The 25,198-nt window shown below is 42.6% G+C and overlaps 1 protein-coding gene across 3 annotated transcripts in view; it reads left to right on the top strand.

Annotated features, from left to right (window-relative positions):
* FUBP1 (far upstream element binding protein 1) overlaps positions 1-25,198 on the top strand; it is a 288,549-nt gene that overhangs the window by 255,462 nt on the left and 7,889 nt on the right. For all 3 annotated transcript variants that reach the window (XM_033916010.1, XM_033916009.1, XM_033916011.1), the window contains one exon: positions 13,081-13,140. In XM_033916010.1, coding sequence (XP_033771901.1) covers positions 13,081-13,140 — 60 coding nt within the window. The remainder of the gene's footprint in view (positions 1-13,080; positions 13,141-25,198) is intronic.

Genomic DNA, 25,198 nt, shown 5'->3' on the forward strand with positions numbered 1-25,198 from the left:
GGATGACCCACCCTTGCCTCCTGGATCTGGTGGTGGTCTAGCAGTGAAGCGGGGCAAGAGCAATCATCCTATGCTTCTACCCCATGCAGAACTGGGAACAAAAATGGCTGCTGTGAGTTTTCGTGGGATCTGAAAACCTGGCTTTTCTCAAAATGTAAAGCTCACCACCCTCTTTATAACCACTAATTCTTATTATGTTCTTCCCTCATTTATTAAAGTATCTGTAAACCATGCCGAGCTCTATCTTTTTGGAGAGGATATAAACTTTAAGGTTTAGTTTAACTCAAGGCAGCCATTTTTGTTCCCAGCTCTGCATGGGGTAGGAGTGTAGGAAGATCGCTCCTGCCCTGCTTCACCGCTAGATCACCAGGCTTTAAAAAGTAAATGGAGAGATCCAAAAGTGGGCCCTAATTAGTGATGAATTTTTCTTATTCGTGGACTATCTTTGTACATAACCCCCACAAAAGTGGAGGAAGGAGTGTAATTCTCATCTCTTCCAGTCTAGAGAGACTAAAGGAAAGAGAAATTAGGTCTTACCTGCTAATTTACTATCACACGGAACTGAGAGTAGTATTTTCATGTGTATGTTCTACAGTTACTAATTTTTTGTGATTCTTGTGTAGTCTTTTTTGTTTGTGTGGATTTTATATGACTAATTTGATCGTACACCACCTTGCTGTATTTATTTTGAAAAGTGATGTTAGCTTAGTTTATTCAAAATATAACGCCCTGTGGTTGTGCAACTGGGTGCAGATATACATCAGGCATGTATTGAGCTTCCATTTAAAAGCCATCTAGATAGAGCTCAGTTGACACGGGGAGCCCAAAGTATTAGGATGTCAGGCAGTACTGTCCCAGGAGTTGGTCTTTCAGGCTAATTGATTTGTGAGCTAAGGGTCAGCCTTTTTATGGAGCTTGTAAGCCAAGTAGCAGCAGTGCTGTTTATACTGATGTTGAATCTGAGTCCCCTCTACTCTAATTTCCATGTGTGGGCACCTGTAGTGTTTTTATTTGCATGAGGTCACATCACTATTTACCAGTGTGCTCTGACATTGTCTAGTATGGTTATCCTTCAGAGCAGTACTTTCTAAACTGTTAATGACCCCCAAAATGGGGTGACACTTACATTTGGAGTCACAACTTGGGCAGGAGGAAAAATTAAGAACATAGGAATAGCCTTACTGGGTCAGACCAATGGTCCATTAAGCCCAGTAGCCTGTTCGCACGGTGGCCAATCCACGTCACTAGTACCTGGCCCAAACCCAAGGAGTAGCAATATTCCATGCTACTGATCCAGGGCAAGCAGAGGCTTCCCCCATATCTTACAGACTATAGACTTTTCCTCCAGGAACTTGTCCAAACCTTTCTTAAAACCAGCTATGCTATCCACTCTTACCACAATCTCTGGCAACACGTTCCAGATCTTAACTATTCTCTGAGTGAAAAAATATTTTCTCCTATTGGTTTTAAAACTATTTCCCTGCAGTTTCATCGAATGTCCCCTAGTCTTTGTAATTTTTGATGGAGTGAAAAATCGATCCACTTGTACGCGTTCTTCTCCACTCAGGATTTTGTAGACTTCAATCATATTTCCCCTCAGCCATCTCTTTTCCAAGCTGAAGAGCCTTAACCGTTTTATTGTTTCCTCATATGAGTGGAGTTCCATCTTCTTTATCATCTTGGTCGCTCTTCTTTGAACCTTTTCTAATGCCACTTTATCTATCTTGAGATAAGGAGACCAGAATTGAATGCAATACTCCATATGAGGTCACACCATGAAGTGATACAGGGGCATTATAACATTCTTAATCTTGTTAACCATCCCTTTTTTAAGTAATTCCCAGCATCCTGTTTGCTTTCTTGGCTGCCACCACACTTTGGACGGAAGGTTTCATTGTATTGTCTACGATGACACCCAGATCCTTGTCATGGGCACTAATCCCCAAGGTCTACCCCAGCATCCAGTAACTGTAATTCAGGTTATTCTTCCCAATGTGCATCACTTTGCATTTGTCCATATTAAATTTCATCTGCCATTTGGATGCCCAGTCTTCCAATTTCCTAAGGTCTACCCACAATTTTCACAATCCGCATATGTCTTAAAAACTTTGAACAGTTTAGTGTCATCTGCAAATTTAATCACCTCACTCGTCTCTCCATTTTCCAGATCATTTATAAATAAGTTAAATAGCACCGGTCCCAGTACAGACCCCTTCGGCACTCCACTGTTTATTCTCCTCCATTGAGAAAAATGACCATTTAACCCTACCCTCTGATAACCAATTCCAAATCCACAACTGAACTTTCTCACCTATTCCATGACAGTTTAATTTTCTCAGAAATCTCTCAAGAGGAACTTTATCAAAAGCTTTCTGAAAATCTAGATAACACTATATCAACCAGCTACCAAAAGATTGAGAACAATCCAAAACACAGCCATACGATTGATTTTTGACCTGAAAAAATCCAACCACATCACCCCTTATTTAAAAAAAAAACTGCACTGGCTACCAGTCGAGGCCAGAATAATTTTCAAAATTTGGTTGCCTATGCTTTAAAACACTATTCAGCACAGCAACCACTAACCTTCTGAATTACTTTGTTCTCCGAGACAAACTCCGCTTCTCACGCAGAACATTACTATTTGCCTTTCTTACTCCCAAGGATGCAAATTCAAAAGATTCCTCGACCAGACACTTTCCTTCCAAGCAGGAATCTGGAACAATACTCTGTGACTTACTCCTTAACCATTTGTCATACCAATCATACAGAAGATCACTGAAAACCCATTTATTTGACAATTTGTTTAACTTCCTTTAATTGTTTTTCCTCATGCTTCTGTTGTATATAACTACGATACACGCCTGTCTGTTTCCTCCTACTTCATGCTCATGATGTAACTCAGCTACATTCATGCAGTCTCTCGTAGTAAACCGTCTTGAACTGAAAGGTATGACGGGATATAAATAAAGCTATTATTATTATTGTCCCCCCCAGACTGGCACAGAACGGATGGGTTTATGCTTCTCTGCCAGCAGGTAGAGACTATAGTACAAGCGGGCTGTGCAGTCCCATTTACAGTCAGTCTGTTCTCATTCTCCAGCAGGTGGCGGTGGTAACCTATGCAGTCTTTCCTCTGGGTAGTTAGGCCCTGTTGGATCTGGTTAGTGGCCCTGTGATCTTGTCCAGATAGAGCTTGGGGGGGCCCTTTCGGGGGTGCCACACTCGACTGGTCGAGTCCCTACTCAATTCCCCCCCCCCCCCCCAATTTTTTTCTTAGAGATGCCTCAACTGTAAGCCTTTCCACAGTTCAGGCAAAGCATACAACTTTGAGAGCCTGTGGGGTCTGATCATTTGTTAAAGTTGTACTTTTAAAGAAAAACAAACAAAAAACCAACATCCTGAGGCAGTACCAGTCTGAAGGGAAGCTTTTTAATTAGTTTTGATTGATTTTTATTAACCGACAGTTTTGTTTTTTCCTTGTAGTGGTCCACAATGAGCACTTTAAAGGGATTGAAAAAGTGCTCATTGTTTGTGCGACAAGCTGTGAACGCGGCTGGTGTGCGCAAAGTGCTCCAGCTGCTGCAAGAGGGAATCCTCGTCTGTTTAGGGTTCCCCTTTGCGCGTGCATCGCTAGTCTGCTGTAGGCAGTGGGGAAGACCAGCCTGCTTCTACTGCCCACATATGGATTTCCCCAGCCACTGATGGTCAAGGAAATAAGGTTTCCCTTACTGACAATAGTGCTGGAGATTCCCTTACTGCTACAGCAGCTGCTACCTGCAGTTCTGCTTTAGTGGCTGAGACTATTAAGGCCTCTTTGCCACTACAGGCCTCGGGGAGATCGGCAGGCTTTTCATTGGTTTTGGCGGGAAGCTCTGCCATTTTGCAATGAGATAAAGCCAAACAATCCAGTCTATCACAACTTCACATTTGAATTGAATAAATGATTTTATTCCATTGGTATACTTTGTTGTGCGATATAATCTTTTAATTTGGTTAGATCATCAAAATGTAGAGTTTTATTTTGATAAGTTACCCGCATGACTGCTGGGAAAAAAAGACCATACTGGGCACCTAGCTGTGGCCTCAGGTGACCTCCCTCCCTGTTTTAGAGAGACAAGAACGGGTCCTAAGTGTTTCTCTTGCTACTGCAGTGAGGAGAAGTTTGAAGTTGGGGGGTTTTGCCCCTGTTTTTGTTTTAGCCATGTACAAAGCTTACTTGCAGGCAGCTGGGGGTCCTGCTTCTTCCCGGGGGAGGGGAGGGGGGGAGATCCTCTCAGTGGGATGGATGATGTGGATAGTTGTTTTTCTGAGACTCTGGTTGGTGAGGATGCTTCAGTCGTGCACATCTTTCACTGGAAAGAGCTGCGGGAGCTTATTCTTCATGTGTCTTCAGGGTTTGTGCTTTGTGGAGTAAGCTAAGGACCTTCCTCGTGTTGTGAACCCTGTACTTCGGGGGATCAGTTCGCCCTCCCGTTCTTTTCCTATGCATCAGACTATTTGGGATGTGGTACATGCACAGTGAAAGACTCTGGAAGTGCCTTTCCGCTTGGTGCAGTCCATGGCCAGGCTCTACCCCATTACTGATGAGGATAGGGATACCTTTAAGTCTTCTATGGTTAATGCTACTACACGTAGACATATGGTGCCAGTTAAAAATGGTTTGTCCTTGAGAGATTCCCAGGGAATCTCTCCTTAAGCAGAGTTTTGAAGTGGGGGCCTTGGTTGTCCAGGCGGCGATATGTGGTGGTTTCATGGACCGGGCACTTGGTTTCTGTGGTCTGAGCATGGTGTTGACTGGAGTCTGCTGACTGGTCTTTGGTGGATCAGGAGATGGCTAAAATTGAGCTTGGCACTTTTTATCTTTCCGCTGCCATGTATGATTTATTGCAGGCATCGGTCAAATTCATGTCCCTCAGAGTGGCCACTCGTAACCTGTGGCTTCGGGGTTGGATGGTAGATGCAGCCTCTAGCTGAGTAAATTTTCCTTTTCGGTTAGGAGTTGGATAAGCTGGTTCAGGCCTTGAGTGATTCTAAGGTGCCTAGGCTTCCAGAGGACTGTCCTCACCAGGCGTCTTGGAGAGCACTAGCCGTGGGCGTCTGTGATTTTTGTCAGTATTGTCCTGGCCGGGGTTTGACTTCTTTCCCTTCTAAAGGCTGCTTCTTTCAGCTCATGCAGTCCTTTCGAGGGGGGGGGAGGGTCCTGATTCCACCGGCTGTTCCAGCTTCGCATGTTCAGCCCAATGACTCTGTTCAGGTCCTTCTTCCAGTTCCAGTTGGCTGCCATTTGTCGGATTATTATCAGGGTGATTCGGGATGGCTATGCTCTCGAGTTTTACTGGCCCTTCCCATACCATTTCCTCTCTTCTTCTTGTCAGGCATCTTGGAAGAAGTAGGCGTTTCATCAGACACTGCAAAGATTACTCAGGAGATTCGCACTGGCAGGTACTGCATTTACTTCATGGTGCCCACGAAAGGGGGGTCTTTTCGGCCCTTTTTGTATCTGAAATGTGTCAACCAGGCACTCTGGGTTCCGTCTTTTTTCTCATGGTAACTCTGAAGTCCATGATTCTTGTTGTTCAGCCTGTGGAGTTCTCTCAACCTGACGGAGGCCTACCTTCATGTTCCGATTCGGGCCTTCCATCAGCAATTCCTTCACTTTGCGATTTTGGGAAAGCACTATCAGTTTTGTGCTTTAGTTTGGTCTGGCCATGGCTCCATGGATTTTCACCAAGATTATTGTGGCGGTGGCGGTCTTGTGCATGGAGGGCATTCTGGTGCATCCCTATCTGGACGACTGGTTGATTTGAGCAAAGTCCTTTCAAGAGAGCTCCCGGGTCATTACTCCAATCTCAGACTTACAAGTCCAACAATAGAAAAGATGGCAGATGCGTGGAATAGGCTCCGGTAGATGTGGTAGAAACACTGTCTGAATTCAAGAAAAGGTGGGGCAGGCACGTGGGATCTCTTAGGGAGAGGAGGAGATAGTGGATGGGCCATTAGGCCTTTATCTGCCATCATATTTCTGTGTTTCTATGTAAATTTACTACTTAGCTTCATTGCTTGCCTCCTGGTCCTTGTATTTTATGGAAAGAGTAAGCAAGCAAGCAATTTGTCTACTCATTCACGCCACTCAGTATTTTTTTAGACCTCTGTCATCTCTCCTCTGAACTATGTTCCCTCTAAGCTGAGCAAATGAGTAATCATTCATATCTTCTAGGAGCATTGCTCACAGATTTTACAGCCACTAACAAAAATACTTGCAAATCCTGGAAAATTGATGGTTTTTAGAACTTGTCACTAGAGAATGACAAGGTGACAAAATTCATCACCGTTCCTGTTCCCGTGGGAAACCATCTCCATGTCATTCTTTAAGGAGAGAAGAAAAGAATCAGAGTATGGAATGGGCACAACCACTGACCCTCAAACCTTGCATTGAAGAATGCTAGTGTAGAAGGACTGAGGTTAAGATAGATACTAAATCATGACAAGGGATGGTTTCCTGTGTTTATCCGTGGGGATGGGAACTGTGATTAATTTTGTTACCATGCCATTCTCTAGCCTCTCACATGAGAGAAATTTGTACGTACCCAGCCAATCCTTAGAGGGAGCATTGCCCCTGAGCCTTCTCTAAGTTGAAGAGCCTTAGCCTTTTAGTCTTTTCTCATAGGAAAGTCCATACCATTCCATTTGTCATTTTCATCATCCTTCCCTAACCGTTTTTTATTCTGCTATATCACAATTGCACAGGATTCAAAAATGTGTGGGATAAACACAAAATAATCTTGTATGGAAAGAGATTGGAACCAAACAAACTTAGCAGTTCCAGGAAACAAAGTTCATGCCAGGCATCTTTCCAGTCTGCCATGATCGTGGCTGGAATTGAGCTTCGATGATAGCTTCAATAGTTGGGGAACAAGGCCAATGTTGACCTGATTTCTGTGGTCTCTGAGAATGGCAAGGACAAATCAAGATCAAGGATGCCTTTTCTATTAGTTTATCTTGTTGGGCAGATTTGATGGACCATGCAAGTCTTTATTTGACGTCATCTACTATTTTACTATGTAATATTGTCACATCATGAAGTAATACAAAGGCATTATAATCTGTTTTGTTCTCTTAATACTTTTAACATTATATTTGCATTTTTTTTAGCCACTGCTGCACCCTGTGCAGAGGGTTTTGATGTAGCATCCTGGGCAGTCACTCCTAATATTGAACCTTGCATCAAATAGCCGTAGTTTATATGGTTCTTTTCTACAATCATTACTTTGTACTTGTTCACATTAAATGCCACCTGCTGTTTGGATACCTAGCCTTGTGAGGTCCTCTTGTAATTTTTCACAATTCTCTTGTATTTTAACAACTTTAAATTTGCTGATGTGAATCATTTATTCGCCTTTCTCATTGTTCCCCTTTCAGATCATTTATAAATATGCTAAAAAGTAGGAATACCAACACAGACCCTGTGGATCCACCTTTATTTACCGTTCTCCATTGAGAATAATTAATCCTGCTTTCTGTATTCTCTTTTAACCAGTTCCTTAATTGACAATAGGACAATTGACAATAGGACAATGCCTCCAAATCCATACTTCTAATTTCTTCCATAGATATTCATAAAGTACTTTGTCAAATGCCTTATGAAAATCAAGATTCATAACATCAGCCATTATCCACATGTTAAACCCAAAGAAGTTTATTAATATTATGAGTGCAATTGATGATTTTGTAAATGTTTAATGATTTTGGATGTTTTTATTGTAAGTCACCTAGGTTTTAGGCAAATCATAAATATTTTAAATAAATAATGTTTAAGATCAGAGGTCCTTTGTTCTGTATTTTGTGCTTTTTCAATTCAGGACCCATCCATTTGAGTTGACTATCATTCTTCTATTTCCAAGATGATGGTGATGGTCTCCACCTTTCTGTTTTTAAGAGGGTATTGTGGTCCATACTTGTCTGGGCAATGAGCTGGTTTGAGCCAAGTTGAAAGAGAGGGATATTCAACTGAGTCCAGGGTCATCCAGCTTTTGAAAGGCTGGACTGGGCACTGACCTACAAGTAAAGCAAGCTCCTGCTTAATCACGTTTGGAATATCTAGGAGCACATTTTGACATGAAGGTGAGCCAAGTCTTCATGATACAGGAAAATATTAAAAGCTTCAATACAAGTTTGCTGTTTTGGAGATCCCTAATGATATGGGATTGTCTCCAGTTGCAAAAGTTCATGGTGGCCACCCTGAAGCTAGCCCTGTGGGTTAAAGGCCAAGATATGAACCCCTCTAGTCTTGTGGCTTTCAAAGTCAGTCATCAGGGACCACCTAGCTAGTCAGGTTTTCAGGATGCACACAATGAATATGCATGTGAGATGCATGCAGTGAAGGAAGTGCATGCTAATATATCTCATGCACATGTGAAAAACCTGACTGGCCAGGTGGTCCCTGAGGACTGGCTTGAAAACCACTGTTCTAGTCATTTTGGATTTGTTGTCTTGGTCCTCACCCCATAGTCTGAAAGCTCCTTGTGCATCTCCCACTTCTGTAGCTGACTCAGGAAAGCCTGTCATTGTAACCCTACTCCCCCTTTTGGTTGAGTCTCAGGGGCTGAAAAGTGCATTGCCAAGGTTAGGGGGCTCCAGGGTCCCTGATCCCAAAGAAAAATTAAGTAGTTGATAAATGACTAAGGAGATGGTCATCAGATTTGTTCTTTGTCAATTCCTTCTCCTAGTCAAAGGCAGAGTAGTTGCGAGTTGTCTGACAATACCACTGCCGTGGTCTGTCACCAGGCAAGGGTAGACACAAAGTGCCATGGTGGCTGGGGAAGTAAACCACCTTAGCTGGGTGGGACAGCACCTTCTCCAGTTGTTGGCTCCGTGTGTAGGAGAGATGCATATAATTAAATTTGCATTATGGCCTATGTTCCCCCCCCCCCTTCTCCACATACTAGGAATAAGTCGTTTCTTGTTCTGGGTTTTGATAAAAACAGATTTTAAGTTTGCTACAATGAAGAGACATTAATGCTTGAAACTGTAATAAATTACACAGGCCAACAAGAATAACCAAACTTTTTTCTTGGGACCTTGGGTTTATAACCTGTTTCTGGGCTTATTTGGGGTGCTGATTCAGAAAATTGCATTGGATAGACTGCATCAACTCTAGTTTCTTAGATATGGTTATGAGATAGTAGATATGACTTTGGGATAGTAAAGCCAAACATAAACATTGGTCAAAAAAAGAGATTGGCCTCCGAGGGACTATATGGTGGTTGAAGGACAAAATGTAATCAATGAACCTTTGGTAGCACAAGAGAGAATCATATTGCCACCACTACATATAAAGTTAGTCCTGATGAAACAATTTGTAAAGGCTTTGAATAAAAACTATTTGTGCTTTGAATACATAGCACAAAACCCATTTTGATTATTGGCACTAGGTCATCCAATTTAGATAAGTTTTTAGACGCATTTTCATTTTGATTATGTACCTCATAGCGCATATGTTACCTGGACTTAACATGGAAAAACTGAAGGCAGGAATTTTCAGTGGTCTACAGATTAGATAACTTATAAATGATCCACATTTCATAGCATCAGTGAATGAAATCGAATCATGTGCCTGGTCTTCATTTGTTCTCATGAAAAACTTTCTTGGCAACAAGAAGGCAGACAACTACACACAATTAGTAGTGGATATGCTCTTTCATTTAAACAGGCTTGGCTGTAACATGAGTGTTAAAGTCCATTATCTGCACAGTCACTTAGATTGCTTTCCAGAGAATCTTAGTGACTTAAGCGAAGTGCAAGGTGAAAGACTTCACCAAGACATAAAACCAATGAAAGCCAGATACCAAGGAAGATGGGATGCACACATGGCAGACTGTTGTTGGAATCTTATGTGGAATTGTCCTGGCAGATCCCACTCTTGGAAGTCTTCAAAAAGAGCTTCTTGTGTGTCGAATGACTGGAAAGTTTGCATCATAAACTTGTGCTTTTGGTATGAAATAAGTAGATTTTCATGTTTTAATGTTCCTTCATGCTTAAAAGATATTAATTTAAACACTACATTAAAATATCCAGATTTTTTTAATGGGCGAGCAGAGTGAAGAGTGATATATGGCACATGTTCTGTATCTCAAAAACTAGAGCTGATAGGAGAGAACTAGTGCCGTTTTTGTTTTGTTTTGTTTTTGAATCAGCAGGTCAAATATACCCAGAAATAGGTCTAACATTTGAGGCACAAAAATGAGTGTTAGCCAGTGTTATATATCTCCTAAATTCAAACTTACATTTTCCAGTTTGTCACAGACCATTTAATAGCATTTAAATGTCATTGTTTATGATTAGCTTTCTGTACTTGAGTAAGGGGTTTGTTTGAACAAGATGAGTTTTTAAAGGATATGATTTTGCTTTGGGTCGTATTGCTATACCTATCATATTTCATTTTTTAAAAAAAGTATTGCTCTGGAATATGTGCCTTTGCTTCTACTTGTCTTTATACTTCGTATCCTTAAGATTCCTGATGAGCATCTGTAAAAACCTCCAGATGTACTTAAATCACAATAGTGGAAGCTGTAAAATATGAGTAACTTGCAGACATTACATCACACATGTAGTCTCCAAGCATTCATGAAAAAATAAAATAGATTTTTTAAAAAAATTATACAGTTTTAGAGATCTTTTCAAAATGTGACTTGTACAGTACACAGTGGGCAAATATTTCATTTAAAAAAATTTTAAAAAACATTCGTAACATCTAGAAATACTGAGTTTGGTCAGTTTTATGTGGGGGAGGCAAGGGGTGTGTATCACTTAAACCAAGGACTGAAAATGTTGTGGAAGTGATTTTAATCTGTCCATTTTTCTGGGGACATGCTAACATCTGTGACAGTTCAGGTGGATTCAGACTGGGAAAGTGGTATATGAACCTCATTTATCCTACTGAAAACATACTTGCTCCATTAAGAGGGAGGCCACTTTCAGTAGCAGTTGGAAAGTGCTTATAATATCCACCTATGAGTGATGATTATTTTTTTTTCTCCTTATTTATTTATTTTTCTTTTTGGGGTAGGGGAGGCTTGTAAATTGAAAACAAGAAAAATACTGTTTTCTTAAACACAAATTAAACAGCATGGTCATTCTGGGTTTTGTTCCCCAACAGTTCTTCATGAAGTGTGGATAATCTTCTGCGTATTGTTGATCTAAATTCACTTAAAAACTTGGAATTAATACAAGAAAGATTTATATATAATGTGTGAGGTTAATTTTTTTAAACAAATTTCCAGTTCTTTAAGATAGAACCCTATGATAAACCATACTTTTAATGACCATAAATTATTGCCCCTGTCTTATTTGCAGGGCTTTATTCAGGGGGTACACGGTGGTACTGAGTACCAGCATCCTTTTCTGTTGCCTGCTAAAATTGACCCATGGTCCTCCAGGCTCCCAGGTTCTGCACACCCTAAATGTACACAGAGGAGGGAGTACCCCATGGGAGAAGCAGTGTCTTCAGCCAGTCCCTACAGGCCCATGGGAGAATGTGGAGGTGCATGCTGTAGCCAGCACATAATAGCTCAGCCCCTGCAAAATATGGGAGACACAGGCTACAGAGGCTGAGCTGCCCAAAGGTAGAAAACAATTTTTTTTAGTTTGGTTTAGTGATTTGAATGTGCATCATTTTTATATCATTGTAGGAAATGCATTTGTTTCTCTTTCTCCATTTTTGTACTGCAAGCTGAGTCTAGCTTCTTAGGATTTCCAGATCAGTTTTTCTGTGTGCCTTTTCTGTTTCTAATGTGTAGTCATTTTATTATGATAAGGATCTGTCCGTATTTTGCATATGTGTTCAAGATGAGGTATTTTGTGAACATGTAGTTTTGTATAGGATTTTGTAGTCCAACTTATTCTCTATCCCCATAAGTGGTGTGTTCTAAGGACTGATGTAATAATTTTAATTAATGTTTTTTCATATACTTTGTGGCTAGTGGCAGGTTGTGTAGATATTGTGGGGGTCTTTCAGTAGTCACCTCACCCTTTTAAGATTGCCCCATATCTGAGTATATGCACCTCTTTTGCTAGGGAAAAACACCATTGCTTATTTGTATCCTTAGCTGCTTAATGTATTGAATGCTTACACATCTTATTGCTTTGTGATTGTATATCCAGTCCTCTAGAAGACTGGCTGACAGCTTATGTTAACAACTTCTCAATCTTGGGAAAAGGAATTCTATATAGGAAACAGTACCTGAATTCATTGTTGTAGTTACCATAGTCTAGGCCAATACTTCCCAAATTTTTAATCTAATTTGATATCATTTTAACATTTAAAGTTACATGACTTTAGATCCAGGGGTATTAAATTCATTTTGACATCAGGACCACACTGAAAAAACATTATGTGCGCTAGGTATTCCCCCTTCAGTGTTGCAGCTGCCTTGTCTCCCTCCCCATATTAGTGTATAGAACTGTTGAAATGTGGCAGTGACAAGGAAGGGAAAAGAAAAAAAAGGAAGGTTCTGGTCATTAAGGGGAATGGACACTGCCTGGATTACAAAAGGGCAGTTTGACTGCAGGTAAAAGTATAGATGTTTTAAGACCAGCGTTCTTCAGGTCATATTGAACAGCAGCCCACAGATACATGTCTTAGATAAAGAACACAAAATAGCAGACTCCAGTCCCTCCTCTCCCCACCCCCACCCACTTACTTAAAACATGAAGACAGCAGCAGTTAGCACAGGACCTCTGTGTTGGTTATACACTCGCAGACCATAATACTGTGTGTGAGTTTTCCTGTCTGACCAAGCCTGCAGGAGGAGGTAAGGGCAAGGATTGAACAACCATGAGTCACTCCATGTTGACAGTCACCGGGTATAGAGCACAATTGAGGCCCGGAAATAAGAGAGAAGCTTTGTTTCTGTGACACTACATGGGATACCATCCCAAAGTTTGGGAGCCACTGGTCTGTTTGTACTTTTATTTATTTTTTTTGTTTTGTTTTCATCTGAAGTCCTTTCATATGAAGTCCAAAGAACAGTTCTATTTGCATAAAAAGTGAGCAGTATCAAATTTATTTTCATTTTTCAGGGCAACAAGGACCCACGCAAGATTATTCAAAGGCATGGGAAGAGTATTACAAGAAACAGGGTAACTTCCCCCCTCTTCTCCCCTTTTCTCTGCCTTAAAATGTTTAGAAGATTAAGATTTTAATTTTCTGATGTGACAGAACCATTATTGAAAACGTACAGATAACCAACATTAGGACTAAAGTTAAATGAGAGTTTTGCTGAATTGTCATTTTGTCCATGATGATGTAATCAGTTTATAGAGTTTAAAATAGAATGATAGTGTAAGAGGTGGTTAGGTGGTGGTAAACTTTAACTTTTGTATTATGAAAATTTTATCTTTCCATACCCTGCAGACAGAGGCAGAGAACACAATTTTCCAGCAACATCACCAATATAGTATTCTCTGCCCTGGACTATGCTAGTATTCTCTGTCTCCAGCAGATGGTTGCAGTTCAGACTGATGGCAGCAGTTGCATTATGTTGGACTGTCTCCATAAGGCACAGATTGATTCCTGATAGATCCACTGAGGTGCCAGCATCTGTGACTCGGGGATGCTACTGCTACCTGCCAAGCATGGCAAAAGGGACCCCTGGCCACCTTCCGAGGAAGTCCTCAACTGACATAGCTTGGGGGTATTCATCAGCTGGAGTATTTATATTTTATATTTACATTACATTAGAGATTCTGGCAGAGACCCATTTACAAAGTATGTATTCTTCTCAGTTAATATTTCCAAATGAATAAAGTGTCTTTGCTTACTGATAAATGGGTCTCTACCAGAGCCTTTAATTCAGTAGCATAATTAAATAAAATAACTGCTTCTGAAGTTTATAGGAATGGGTGGGGACGGATTTGATTCCAGCGGGGATAGGTTTGATTTCTGTCCCCACACAACTCTCTAACAGACTCTTCGGAGTTTGCTCTTACCCTGCTTCTCAAGTCTATGCAGTTGACTCCTGTGTCTGCCTACGCTGGGGCATGGCAGAATTTCCAGCATTGGTGTGACCAGGAATGGTTGGAGCCGAATTCCACTCTTTATTTAGGTGGTTTTCGCCTTTCTTCCAGCTGGTCTGGATACAAGCCTCACTATTGCTTCCCTTTGTGTCCAAGTGGCTGGGCTCTTTTGTTTCCGAGCCTGTTACTGTCCTTAGTCTTGGGCATCTCACCCTGCTATTGCCAGATTTGTGCAAAGGGCTCTGCTTTAAACTGCTGATAAAACCACTGTTCCCTTTGTGGGACTTCAATCGGGTATTGTCTGGCTTTGCCACAGCTCTCTTTGAGCCTATTCAGGATGCTTTCCTCTTGGCCTTGACTTTCCCAGTTGTCTTTCTGGTCGCTGTTACTTAAATGAGCAATGTCTCCGGACTTCAAGCTCTTTTATCAAGAGCTGTTCTACAGATTCTCGGTGTCCGGTCTTCCTTGCGCATGGTTCCTTCTTTTCTGCCGCCATGTTCATCAGGAGGTGCGTTTACCTGTTTTTCAGTCTACTTGTTCCAGGCCACAAGATTGCCTTTTAAGAAACTTGAGCTTTGGTCTCTATGACCTTCTGTTTGTACTGACTCATTCGTTTGAGTGGGGTGCTCCTGTTTCCAAGGCCACCATTTTTATTTGGATCCGTGGGGCTATTTCATCAGCCTATATTCTGGCTGGGACTACCTCCCATCTCCGTTAGGGCGCATTCATCTAGGACTATGGCTTCTTTGTGGGCCAAAGTTAGTGCGATCTCCCTTGAGGAGAACTGCATGGCAGCAACGTGGTCCTCTTTGTACACGTTTGCCAAGTATTACAGAGTGGATGTGGTGGTAAGACAGGAATCTGGCATGTTGAGGCTCCTTGTGATGAGAAAAACACCAAGTAGAGAATAGTCCATTTCTGGGAATAGCATTGTCTAGTAGCAGGCTTCCTTTAAGCTTGTGAAAACTGAAGGGGAGTTACGTTGAGAGGAAACAAGCTGTCAGGTGTAGCGACTGCAGGTTTGGATGAAGCAGAGATCCCTGATGCTGCGTAAGCAGAGATGGAAACACTGACAGAAGGAAGGGCTCCCTGCTGCTGAGTTGCAGAAGAAGGGAGTACCAAGGTTGCCTGGCCCACCGAGGAGCAATCAGAATCATGGTGGCCCGGTCGAACTTGAGCTTGACCAGAGTCTTTTGAATGAGAGGAAATGCATACAGAAAGAGATTCCCACAGACCAGAAGAAAAGCATCTGCCTCGAGACGATGAGGAGTGTAGATCCTGGAGCAGAACCGAGGCAGTTTGAAGTTGTGGGGGGCTGCAAAGAGATCTATCTGAGGCGTTCCCCACAGAGAGAAGATGTGATAAAGGGGCGTGGAATGGAGAGTCCATTCGTGAGGCTGTAGAAGACGACTCAAGTTTCCGCCAAGGCATTGTCCGCCCCCTGAATGTAGACAGCTTTGAGGAAGGTGTTGTGGCGAATTGCCCAATCCCAAACTTTCAGAGCTTCCTGACAGAGGGAGGCTGATGCCGTGCCTCCCTGCTTGTTGACATAATACATGGCGACCTGATTGTCCGTGTGAATGAGTACCACCATGTCGTGTGCTGGCTTCTCTTACCTCTCCCGTAGAGCCAGCTAAATTCCTCTGCAGTTTTTTAACGCCAGAATTTTTTTACGGTGTTTCCCTCCATAATGCCACACACTAAAAGGAAGGGAGTTCTGAAAATGGCTCCCTCGCAACTCAGAACCTCCACGCCAGTACAGCAGCAAACCCTCGAGAGGTTTTAAGCCAACTCACAACCCCTTTATCGGGCGAAGAGGACCCTGCTGCAGGTTTGGATGATTGAGCGTCCAGCCTCTTAGGCATGAAGAATCGCTGTCCCCTCTGCTATCCAGCGCACCGCCATGTCCGATGTCAGCACGGGTTGCCCCAACAGGGATTCCAGGGGTGGAAGTCGCAGACCTGGATCTGAGCCTGGAGGGAGGAGCACCCGTGGGGAAGACAACCGAGCAACCAACTCTGGGAGCTTCAGCGCGTTCATCACTGCTTTTGTCTCCTCTGGTGGTGACTTTGGAGACCATTTGGCAGGCCTTGCAGAGGCTCGATAGCAATCTGACTGAGTCAACACAAGAAGTACTTAGTCTCTCAGGAAAAGTGGACAATTTGTCAAAAATTATAGAACAGACCAAACACGACTCTGCTGAACAATTAACTTGTGTTAAAACAGAAGTACCATATTTAAAGGAAATAACAACAACTTTGGTCAGAGATAAAATTTATGTTCATTCTAAATTGGAACAATTTAAGAATTTCAATAGGAGGCTAAATTAGATATTAAATTTCCCCAAATCACCAGCTTTAAATCCTTATGATTATTTTTAAAAATATCTAATGGAGATCCTCAAAATTCCTCAACAAGCTATTCCTCCTTTTAACAAAATATATTATATTCCTACTATTATGACAAGCCGATGATGAAGGAAATTTGGTAATACAAAAAGATTTGACTGCAATTTTAGAGGAATCCCTTTCTGATGTTAAGGAAAAGGGGACGCTTCTAGTCTCCTTTGTATTTGAACAAGATTTAAACCATATAATGAAACTTTACTTTCAGAATTCCCATCAAGATATTTTGGACAAAGAATTTGGATTTATCCGGATGTATCCAAGATAACACAAGATCGCAGAAAAGACTTTCTTTCTATGCGTGACGAAACAAAAAGACTGGGGGCTTCTTATCTTTTAGCATATCCTTGTAAATGTTTGGTTCGCTAACTGGGGATTAAGTATACTTTCTTTTTACCATCACAATTGAGAGCCTGTCTAGACTTTAAAAAGATCTCTGGAGACTTGTAATTTAGATGATCAGCTGGATTTAAGAATTTGTGGGGTTGTTAAGTGTAGTCAACTTTCCCAATAATTAATTTTCTTGATTTATTTCTCTCCATGGAATTTAATGGATTGCCCCATCCCATTGTGGTCTAAGAGAGATAATAATCGGTATTCTACTTTTATAATGTTTTTTCTTTGATAATTTTACGTTCTGTATTACTGAAACAAGAGTACTACTTGCGATATATTATAAATCAAAAAAAGGAAAGTAGTCCATTTTGTTAGCCTCGGGAAAGAGGGCATGTTCTGGCTAATATTAGTTGAGTATCAAACTTTCCCCAATAAAGCACAACACCTAAATCATCATCGGTCCCGTTTTAATCTTCTTTGGTTATACTTTAAATAGTCTTGCCTGCTGGATCTCTTACTGATTTTCCAGGGCTATATAAAACAAAAACCCAACAAGAAGAATAAATGCTTTGCCAAACAAATGTTTTTATTCTTTTTGTTCCTGCATTTTATTTCTGTAAAAAGATATTAGACCTGGAGTCGGTACCTGGCAAGTTGAACTTCTTCTCTTTCGTAGCGGTACCGGTGCATTGACATCATCGAGTGTCATGGGCATATTTGCATTGTCTCTTGATGCATGCCTCTCCTCGATGCAGACTAGCATTCTGAGATGCACTTCTTGAGGTTACCACTTCTTTGACACCCTGCTGCACCTGTAGTACCAGCTGAGCAGCATATGACACTGGTGCCATCTTTCTATGGATTGAACATCTGAGTTGTATCGATTCCCTTCGGTACCGGAGAGCATCAACAGTTCGTTGGTCTCATCATCAGCGTCACTGGCACTTTTAGCATTGTCACTTGATGCATGCCTATCATTGATGCCTTTTGAAGCACTCTGCCCATTGGGGTTTTCAACACTTCGATACCTGTGGCACCTACAGTACCAGCTTCATAGCCCTTAGTGCTGGTGCAGTCTTTCACCGTATGTACAACATCTGTATGGTGAATGGCTGGCCATCGACTTCCAATAATTTTGGACTTGATGCCCCTATTTTACTTTGGTACCGACACAACTTTAGCTCGGTACTGATCCATCCATCTCTGTGTTATTTACCTGAATCGAGACTCGTTACCGACTGCTACCTTGGTACCATTGCTGCTCCTGTAATCTTCAACGATTGGCTGGTACTTAAATTGACTTCCTCGGTACTGATCCAGCCTGAACATAGCACTCTGAGGCCATATAATACCAATCACAGGTCTGCATCAAGGCACCACTCTACATCGTATGAGCACTCTTCGTCTCGGCATGGACACACTGCATTGAAGCATCGATGTTCTGCATCACAGCAGGGACATACATCCATATCCCATGCTTCTTACTCAGAACCAGCCTAACCTCAGCAAAATACAGTCTTGTCCTGGAATTAATTGCTAAACCACAGTGGACACCACCAGGATGTGACAGCCGGACTATTTAAGTTGGTTGCCGTTTTTGCCAGACCTAATGTAGGCTAACGGAGTTCTCACTTTCACTTACTCTGTCATTCTATCTCAGTCAGCTCGTGCAAGACTTGGCTGGTTTCAAGCAGTATATTCCTTTTCTCCGCCTGCCAGAATTTCAGACTTTGGTCGACCAAGAAGAATCCACTATGGCTAAAGACTTTTTCATAATTGACTAATCCTGTATGTCAAGAGATATTCCTTCATGGGTGTAGAGCCTACTAATCATGGAACACTTTTGTTTCTTCTTTATATCTGCTTCCAGTGAGAATCTATCATAGGTGTAGAACTTGTAAAGATGAATCTCCTCTTCTACACATCATAACTCGGTTTCTCACCATGTTAAACTTCTGAAGAGAGGGATCCACTTGGGGTGAAGAGCCTTTTAAGTTTGAATCTCCTCGTCTGCTTGGCAACGGTCTCCATTCTGGGTTTAGAGCCTATAGGTGGATTACTTTTCACAGTTCTACGATAGCTGACAACTCTTCACTTGTTCCATACAAGTTTTCTTTTGCGCCTATAGCGTACCTCATTCAGCCATGCAATTTCATAAACCCCTCCATTAGATTTACATTGCCTCTTCCCAATCTGTTATAGATAATGTTTTGAGGCCGGAAGATCTCTCTCCCCATCACTATGCCTCCATCATCGATTTCCTCTCTTCAATATTGGACTACCACTGTACCATCAATGTTATCCTTATCAAAATAGATCAATGGGATGTTCTCCATACTTTCTTGAGAATTTAATACTTCCCTTGGGAGGGGGGGATCAATAGAAGAAGCCTCCAATTCCTTCATTATTCTAATGCCCTTGGAGGCATACCATAAGTTCGAAGATAAGTACACATCACCCTGATTTATTTAAAGGCTAAATTCAGGAAAAAGGCCTCAGAAAAGGAGCCTATGCGCAGTCATGTCATAGACTGAAGTAGTCGGCGTAGTTTTATATCGCTCCAAACTCCAGTCATTGGCCACAAAAATCCTGAATGTATTCTTTATTTCTCATTTATTCAACTTTTTTATAACTTATGTATTTTTTATTATTTTTATCTCACTTTTATTTAAAAGTTGTTTCACACTTATTTTCTAGATTGCTGTGGGTTTCATTCCAAAACCAGCAAAAAACATGTGAGGTGCACTTCTCTTTAGTTTCGAGAGACCAGATAGTTAATCATTTTATTCACACTTATCTTACTAGCTGTTGCCTCTCGGTCTTGCTCTTTATGCCAGTATTATTCACTTAGCAGGCCAGCGTTTCGCGGAATCAATATTATTTCCGCTGCGTCAGGACCATATACACGGCGTTAAGGCATCTATAAATAAAAGCATAGCATTATTTAGCTAGCCAAACTCACTTATCCCCCAAATCAACAATTATGTACTTACGATACTACTCGCAACTATCATTGATTCTCGAACGTCAGTAAGATGGCGTCGTCGTCTCATTTATATCCACCCACTTACATCCTTTTACTTGATGTATATCTTACTCTCCTATTGGAGAGAATCCATTAATAGAAACATGGTAACAAAACACTCAGCTCACTATTTAATAAAAATGTTGCCACTCTATATTCTTATTCAAACCCATAGGATATAATGTATCTAGACGATTAATCCATCTCTGTTCATGTTGAGCAAGATATCGTTTAAAATCGCCTCCTCTCTTCCCCCTATTAACAACTTCCAGTATTATAGCTTTCAATGACCAAAAGTCGTGATTTTTTTTCAATACAATGTTTAGCCAATGGGGCACCTAGTTTCTGATTTTTTTATATTACTCTTATGTTCATTGAGGCGAATATTGAATTTTCTAGAGGTTTGGCCCACATAGAGAAGATCACATGGACATTTTAGCAAATATTCCCTCTTCTCGGGTTACAAAATCTGTCAGTACATACCATTATTTTACACTTTGACATACACCACAGATTTGATGCCCCTGATAGTGTATCTCTTTATTGGCATTAATCCTCGGAAGTATTAAGGGATATAGAATTTCTTTAAGATTACAATTTCTATGGTAAGCTATCCGTAAGTCATAGTCTTGGAGAAGTCCTGATATCTTCAACATTTCCCAATGCTTCCCAAAGTTCGAACTGTTTGATAGCTATTTTTAGAGTATGTTATCACACATGTTACAACTTTATCCTTTTTCTGTGATTCATTTCCATTCTTGGTATGAGTAAACTTTCACTGTGGTTGAAATAGGCTCTCTTATAAGCTGCCTTCACTACTTTAGGGGGTTAACCACACTGTAAAAATTTCTGTTTAAGTGCCGTTGATTGTTTTTTAAAATCTAAAGTAGATGAACAGATTCTTCGCATTCTCAAAAATTGAGAGTAAGGTAAACTTTTTTTCAATGTCAACGGATGAGCACTAGAAAGTGTAAGGTGGAATTACAATCAGTGGGTTTAGTGTAGACCTCCGTGCAGAATATTCCATCTTTCACTATTATTTGAACATCCAAAAAGGATATTTGCGTGGCATTATATGTGTGTGTAAATTTCACTTTAGGATGACAGATGTTAATATAACTCAAAAATGTGATTAATTCTTCTACTTCCCCATTCCAAATTAAAAATGTCATCTATGTATCTGACCCAAAGTTTAATTTTCTTAAAGTGTTCAGATGGATATATCCAATTGCATTCAAAATTGTCCATGAACAGGTTAGCAACGGAAGGAGCCATTGTTATACCTATGGCTATACCCGATCGTTGTTGAAAGAAACAATCCTCGAACATAAAGAAACTCTCTGTTAACACTGTCTCTGCCAGTTTCCAAATGAAATCTGTTGGAACTCTGGGGTCCACTCTTTTATCTAATGTTTCACGAATAATCTCTAATGCTTCATTCTGTGGAATAATTGTGTACAAAGAACATACGTCGATAGTTACCATCAGGGATTGTGGATCCAGGTTAATTCCATCAAGTTTTCTTAGAAACGCTGTAGTGTCTTGAATGTTTGAATTAGTCTGCTTTACAAAAATTTGTAAAAAATTGTCAATATATATGGATGAAGCTTCTAATAATGCCCCTCTATTCGAAACAATTGGTCTGCCTGGAGGGGCAGACATAGATTTATGAATTTTGGGTAACAGATAGAAAATTGGTATCTTCGGATACATCACGTTCAGAAAACGAAATTCCTTCTTCGTTAAGATAGCCTTCATTTAAAGCTTGCTTAGTGATGTCATTGATCTTTAATTGTAAACGTTCAGTCGGGTCTATAGTTAACACAGCATAATCTTTACTAAAAAGTTGTCTATGGGCTTCTTCCAGATATGTACTTCTCTTTAACAGAACTATCTTTCCTCCCTTATCGGCCCTTCTCACAATTAAATTACTATCAGACATTAAAGTTTTTATAGCTATTTGTTCACTCTTGCTTATATTATAATATTGCCTATGTTGATTGAATCTTATTCTATTTTTTTCAATATCTGCTATGACTAATTTATGAAAAGTGTCTAATACAGGGTCAACTGGCCCTGGGGGGGGGTCCAAATAGATTTTGGGATTATGATAGAGCTCTCTTCTTCTGCCTCATTCGAACTCTCTTCTGAAAAGAATGCTTTGATCTTTAGAAGGCGAAAAAAATTTTCAATGTCAATTCTAGTTTGAAAGTTATCAGGTGGGGTTGTCGGGACAAATGAAAGACCTCTTGTTAATATATTATGTTCTTCCTGAGTGAGGTGATAGTCCGATAAATTTACAATCAGGATCTCTGCCTCCTGTTTCTTCACTTTATTAATAGTCCCCTGTTTATATGTCCTTTTCTTTACGGATATCTTTGTCCTCATTGCGAACGGGTTTGTGGTCTTTGGCCCTGATATTGTGCCTGACCACGGCCATTGCCTCTCCGCCATCTTCCTCTGCGTTGGTGGTGTGGTCTGGGGCCTAAAAAATCATCCTCTGAACTTGAACTAAAATTAGAAGATTCAGAGGTCTGATCAAATGTAACCTTCTTTTCAGTAAAGGATTTCTCTGATCCTTTCTGTTTCAGCCACGGGTAGACTTTACATTGAAGATAATCTTGTTCATCCCTTTAAAATTTTTTTAATTTACCCTTTTGTATGTCTACCCGAAATCCATCCACCGTTTGTTTCATATCATCCTGATGTTGTTTAAAGTCATTTTCACTCGAATTTTGTTTCAAAATTTTTAATTTCTCTTCTATCTCTCCCTTAATGGTTGTCATAGCTTTTCTTGTACGATCGATAATCAGTACCATCAGGTCTAATGAACACTTATTTAAGATCGATATCCATTGTTGGTTAAATTCGACATCATCATTAAACATACGTAGTTCTTTATACACTCGCAAACCCCTCGGGATGTACCGTATTTTCGCGGATATAACGCGCACCCGTGTAAAACGCGCACACGGGTATAGCGCGCAGAAATCACGATGACATGTACAAAAACTTTTGTATACCGCGCTCACGGGTATACCGCGCATGATGCCCGACGCTCCTTTCGCCCGCCCTGACTTTCCGTGCGCTGTCCCGACTCTCCGTTCACCCCCCCTGACTTCCGTGCACTGCCCTGACTTTCCGTGCGCTGTCCCGACTCTCAGTTCACCCCCCCTGACTTCCGTGCACTGCCCTGACTTTCCGTGCGCTGTCCCGACTCTCCGTTCACCCCCCCTGACTTTCCGTGCACTGTCTTCCCTTGAAGTCCTGTCCCCCCTTGAAGGTCTGTCCCCATCCTGAAAGCCTGATGCCCCCCCCCCGACGTCCGATACATCCCCCCCCCCCCCGGCAGGACCACTCGCACCCTCACCCCGAAGGACCGCCGACTCCCCAACAATATCGGGCCAGGAGGGAGCCCAAACCCTCCTGGCCACGGCGACCCCCTAACCCCACCCCGCACTACATTACGGGCAGGAGGGATCCCAGGCCCTCCTGCCCTCGACGCAAACCCCCTCCCCCCAACGACCGCCCCCCCCCCAGAACCTCCGCCCGTCCCCCAGCCGACCCGCGACCCCCCTGGCCGACCCCCACGACACCCCCACCCGCCTTCCCCGTACCTTTGTGTAGTTGGGCCAGAAGGGAGCCCAAACCCTCCCGGCCACGGCGACCCCCTAACCCCACCCCGCACTACATTACGGGCAGGAGGGATCCCAGGCCCTCCTGCCCTCGACGCAAACCCCCCTCCCCCCCCACGAGCGCCCCCCCCAAGAACCTCCGACCGCCCCCCCAGCCGACCCGCGACCCCCCTGGCCGACCCCCACGACCCCCCCACCCCCCTTCCCCGTACCTTTGGTAGTTGGCCGGACAGACGGGAGCCAAACCCGCCTGTCCGGCAGGCAGCCAACGAAGGAATGAGGCCGGATTGGCCCATCCGTCCTAAAGCTCCGCCTACTGGTGGGGCCTAAGGCGCGTGGGCCAATCAGAATAGGCCCTGGAGCCTTAGGTCCCACCTGGGGGCGCGGCCTGAGACACATGGTCGGGTTGGGCCCATGTGCCTCAGGCCGCGCCCCCAGGTGGGACCTAAGGCTCCAGGGCCTATTCTGATTGGCCCACGCGCCTTAGGCCCCACCAGTAGGCGGAGCTTTAGGACGGATGGGCCAATCCGGCCTCATTCCTTCGTTGGCTGCCTGCCGGACAGGCGGGTTTGGCTCCCGTCTGTCCGGCCAACTACCAAAGGTACGGGGAAGGGGGGTGGGGGGGTCGTGGGGGTCGGCCAGGGGGGTCGCGGGTCGGCTGGGGGGGCGGTCGGAGGTTCTTGGGGGGGGCGGTCGTTGGGGGGGGAGGAGGGTTTGCGTCGAGGGCAGGAGGGCCTGGGATCCCTCCTGCCCGTAATGTAGTGCGGGGTGGGGTTAGGGGGTCGCCGTGGCCAGGAGGGTTTGGGCTCCCTTCTTGCCCGATATTGTCGGGAAGTCGGCGGTCCTTCGGGGTGGGGGTGCGAGTGGTCCTGCCGGGGGGGGGGGATGTATCGGACGTCGGGGAGTCGGCCGGGCAAGAGGGCTTGGGCTCCCTCTTGCTCCGATCGTGGATGCGGGTGCGGGTGGGAGCGCGTGCGAGCGGTCGTTCGGGGTGGGGGTGCGAGCGGTCCTGCTGGGGGGGTGAATCGGGCGTCGGGCGGGGTGGGAACTATGTTTAAAAACTTTTGTATACCGCGCTCAGGCATATAACGCGCGAGGGGTATGCGCGGTAGGTAAAAACGCGTATAACGCGCGCGTTATATCCGCGAAAATACGGTACTCTTTCTTACAATATTCAGTTAAAGTAGCCCCATGTAATTCAGCACAAATATATCATTTTGACAAAATTGTTAATTCATCCCATAAAATAGAATTGTTCATAGCTGATGGTTCCCAGTTCATATTAACAGAGGATTCCAACACTGAACTAACGAAATCTGCACTGAAACTTAAACCACTTTGCCAAGTTTGTTGCACCATCGTATTGATAGGGTAAATATATAGTACAAAACTACAGGTAAATTTCAACCCAAGTGATCCAAATATAATATAACAGCTCTTATACTACATTCACTTAATAAGATAAGTGCACATCACCCTGATTTATTTAAAGGATAAATTCATGAAAAAGGCCTCAGAAAAGGAGCCTACGCGCAGTCCTGTCATAGACTGAAGTAGTCAGCATAGTTTTATGTTGCTCCGAGCTCCAGTCATTGGCCACAAAAAACCTGAATGTATTCTTTATTTCTCATTTATTCAAACCATAGAAATCCGTTCCAACTGATGAATCGAGCCTGGGCAGGTACTCTATGTACTTTATCATAGCTAAGAAAGACTCTGAAGACTGGAAGCAAATCCTGGATCTGAAGTCAATGTAGCACGAATATTTGTTTTCTTGTGTT

Source organism: Geotrypetes seraphini, chromosome 12 (genome assembly GCF_902459505.1).
Source record: "Geotrypetes seraphini chromosome 12, aGeoSer1.1, whole genome shotgun sequence".
Classification (NCBI taxonomy): Eukaryota; Metazoa; Chordata; class Amphibia; order Gymnophiona; family Dermophiidae; genus Geotrypetes; species Geotrypetes seraphini.